Source organism: Blastomyces dermatitidis, assembly GCF_000003525.1.
Source record: "Blastomyces dermatitidis ER-3 genomic scaffold supercont1.4, whole genome shotgun sequence".
Taxonomy (NCBI): domain Eukaryota; kingdom Fungi; phylum Ascomycota; class Eurotiomycetes; order Onygenales; family Ajellomycetaceae; genus Blastomyces; species Blastomyces dermatitidis.
This window is the reverse complement of record NW_025544777.1, coordinates 1,666,866-1,669,583: the sequence shown is the minus strand read 5'-3', so window position 1 is coordinate 1,669,583 and position 2,718 is coordinate 1,666,866. Positions and strand designations below refer to the sequence as shown.

The following is a 2,718-nucleotide window of genomic DNA, read 5'->3' as shown; positions in this document are numbered from 1 at the left end:
AGCTCATGTCAAAATATGCAGTAAGTTCAGAAATCTCAGATTTTTGTCAGAGTAGAGATGTATACACTCTAGAAGATGATGTGATATTTCTCTCAGAGAGTGAGATCAGATTGATGCCAGTGCAGATGCATAAGACTATATCAGTCTGTTAGAGCTTGACTGATTCAAACATATAATCAGGTCAAGTAATTCAAATTATAATATAATAGAATTAAAGCAGTGACTAGTCAGCAGTGTTATATAGAGATAGTTATTTGAAAAGCTGTATAAGTGAGCTTGACTATCTTGCTTGAATAGTGAGCTTGTAGACTACAGAGTTATTGTGAGAATATCACAGATATAATACTTAGTATACTAAGAAGATTGTATGAGATACACAGTAACTCTTGTATATATTTCAGTAGAAGAAAAAACAAATCACTGACTTCTTTGATAAGAAATCAGTATCTAGCTATTCTATATAGACAATGAATAAATACTCTTCTCTCATTTCATAAGTGAGAATAGCCGAAGTGATATCTCAGTGATGCCTTATTATCAAGAAAGAGTAATCTGCTGACCTCATATAGAAGCAGGGTTCTTATATTCATCAATTGAATCTTTCTATGATATATCTGAATGATGTCATAGAGTGATTGCAAACCGGTTCAGATAGAATGAAATCATCCGCATGAAAGCAATGAGCCGTGTGGAACCGCAACAGGGCCTTGACGCGGCTGAGAGTATGACATCTGCAATCACTCTTTATAGTCATATAGAAAGATTTAGATCTGTAATTCATAATATCTCTTTATTTAATAGAGTGATCTGACTATTTCATGAGATTACTCATAGTGTAAATAAATCTCTCTAAAGTAGTATAAATATCTCAGATCTGTCTGTAGAATCTCATCTTCTTTTCTCTTTTTCTGTAATAGCTCTTATTTTCACAACTGTGTATTTTCATTCATTCATGAAGTGTTTTCACTCAGATAACAGAGAGAGAGTGTGACAGGCTGCACCTGATCAATTATATAGACTATTCTGTTACACTTCATAGATTCTTCCGCTTCACTCTTAAATATATATACTCTGATTCTCAGCCATTCTTGATCGCTGATTCTCAGCCACTATAAACGCGTATAGATTCTTCCACTCTGAAGCTTCACTGCATACATTATCATATACATGTATAAATATTCACTTCAATTACTGATTTTTACACTTTCTCTTTCTTTTCTTCTCTAATGTTTTTCTCTTTATTATATAAGACCTATCAATATCATATCAATCTATTCAGTATAGATCTCTTATACTAGAAAAATATTCATTATCTTCTTATTAGAAATGATTATTCATGCATCATCTTCTCATTAGAAACAATTATTCATTGAGAGATATCTAAATGTGTAACAATGTGTAAGAAATAGAGAAACAGTCAAACAGTTAAGTGAATATTAAGTTCTTAAATAGAAGCTTGCTCATCAGTCACTCTGACTCTGCAATGAGATCTTATGAAGAGAGTAAGATTTTATAAGAGAATATCAGTGAAAGATCTGAGGGTTCTGATGCTCAGATATATAAGAGATTCATATAATTACACATCTAATAATTGATATAATCATGTCTAACAATAATATGAAATTCTTGAATATAAGTATAGATGTGATGTCACAGTGACTCTAAGTAATGTTGAAATTACAATAATAATAAATAGCTGATATACATGCAATGCAATAACTTCAATACAAAGAGATTCAATAATTAATTCATGCAATTTCAACACCTATAGAATCAAATACAAAAGCTCCACCGCTTCACCACGAACTCGCTCGATTTTTCGAATAAGAACCCGCCGATAGATTCATCAAAAAGCCCTCGATCATACGAGCATTCTGACCCCATCGCCGACCGCATACCCTGTGTGGTGGTGGAGTTATCCAGCCAAACGTGAACCGGACGTTGTTCGAAGCTCCTGTGTGGGATTATCCCCCGTTCTCCCCTACCACACCACAACCCCGGGCCAGAGTGCCATACAAATTGTAAGGTGAAGTGACCTAGCCATATGCACCAATCTTCTCGATTTTGGAAGATCCCTGACCTGTAGTTGTGGAGATATCTGAGGAGCGACCTCCGCGAAAACCCTGTCCATCTTTGATGTTCCAAAACACCAATGCCAAGTCTCACCCTCGTACCGCCCTTCCCAATCTGGCCCATCCCCGGCAGAAAAATACAAAAAGATACCTCGGCAATAATATCAAGCACATAATCAACAGACTCTTCTGAAGTGCAACCTCCACAGTCCGTCACCTGTGTATCTAGACTTCAACACCAAGTCTCACCCTTGTACTACCTCTCTCAATCTGGCCCATCCCCAGCAGAATAATACAAAAAGATACCTTGGCAACAGCATTCAATACATAATCAGTGGATAACAAGTCAACAGCACATCAACAACTATAAAATCAGTATATTTCAAGGTCTGACTGAGCCTTTGATCTCTGCACAGTGAGATATATTAAATCTAGTTTTAATATCTCAATATTCAATAGATTCTGTAAGAGATTGAGAACAGCAATACTAGATTTCTATTGAATTTGAGAATTAACTCTATATTAATATAATCATTGACAAAGTCTTCTATCTTGAGATATAAATAATCAGTTTCTCTACATCCTGCTGACAATATTTACATTATTATATAGAAACAGACTTATATTCTCTATAATATCAAGACTC

At 34.9% G+C, this 2,718-nt stretch overlaps 1 protein-coding gene across 1 annotated transcript; it reads right to left on the bottom strand.

Annotated features, from left to right (window-relative positions):
- Positions 1-1,773: 1,773 nt before the first annotated feature.
- Positions 1,774-2,229, bottom strand: BDCG_16839 (uncharacterized protein; the record flags this gene model as incomplete). The annotated part of the gene is made up of 1 exon (XM_045426031.1): positions 1,774-2,229. Exon 1 carries the CDS (start codon positions 2,194-2,196, stop codon positions 1,774-1,776), a length of 423 nt encoding a protein of 140 aa, XP_045280733.1. The 5' UTR covers positions 2,197-2,229.
- Between the last annotated feature and the right edge of the window lie 489 nt (positions 2,230-2,718).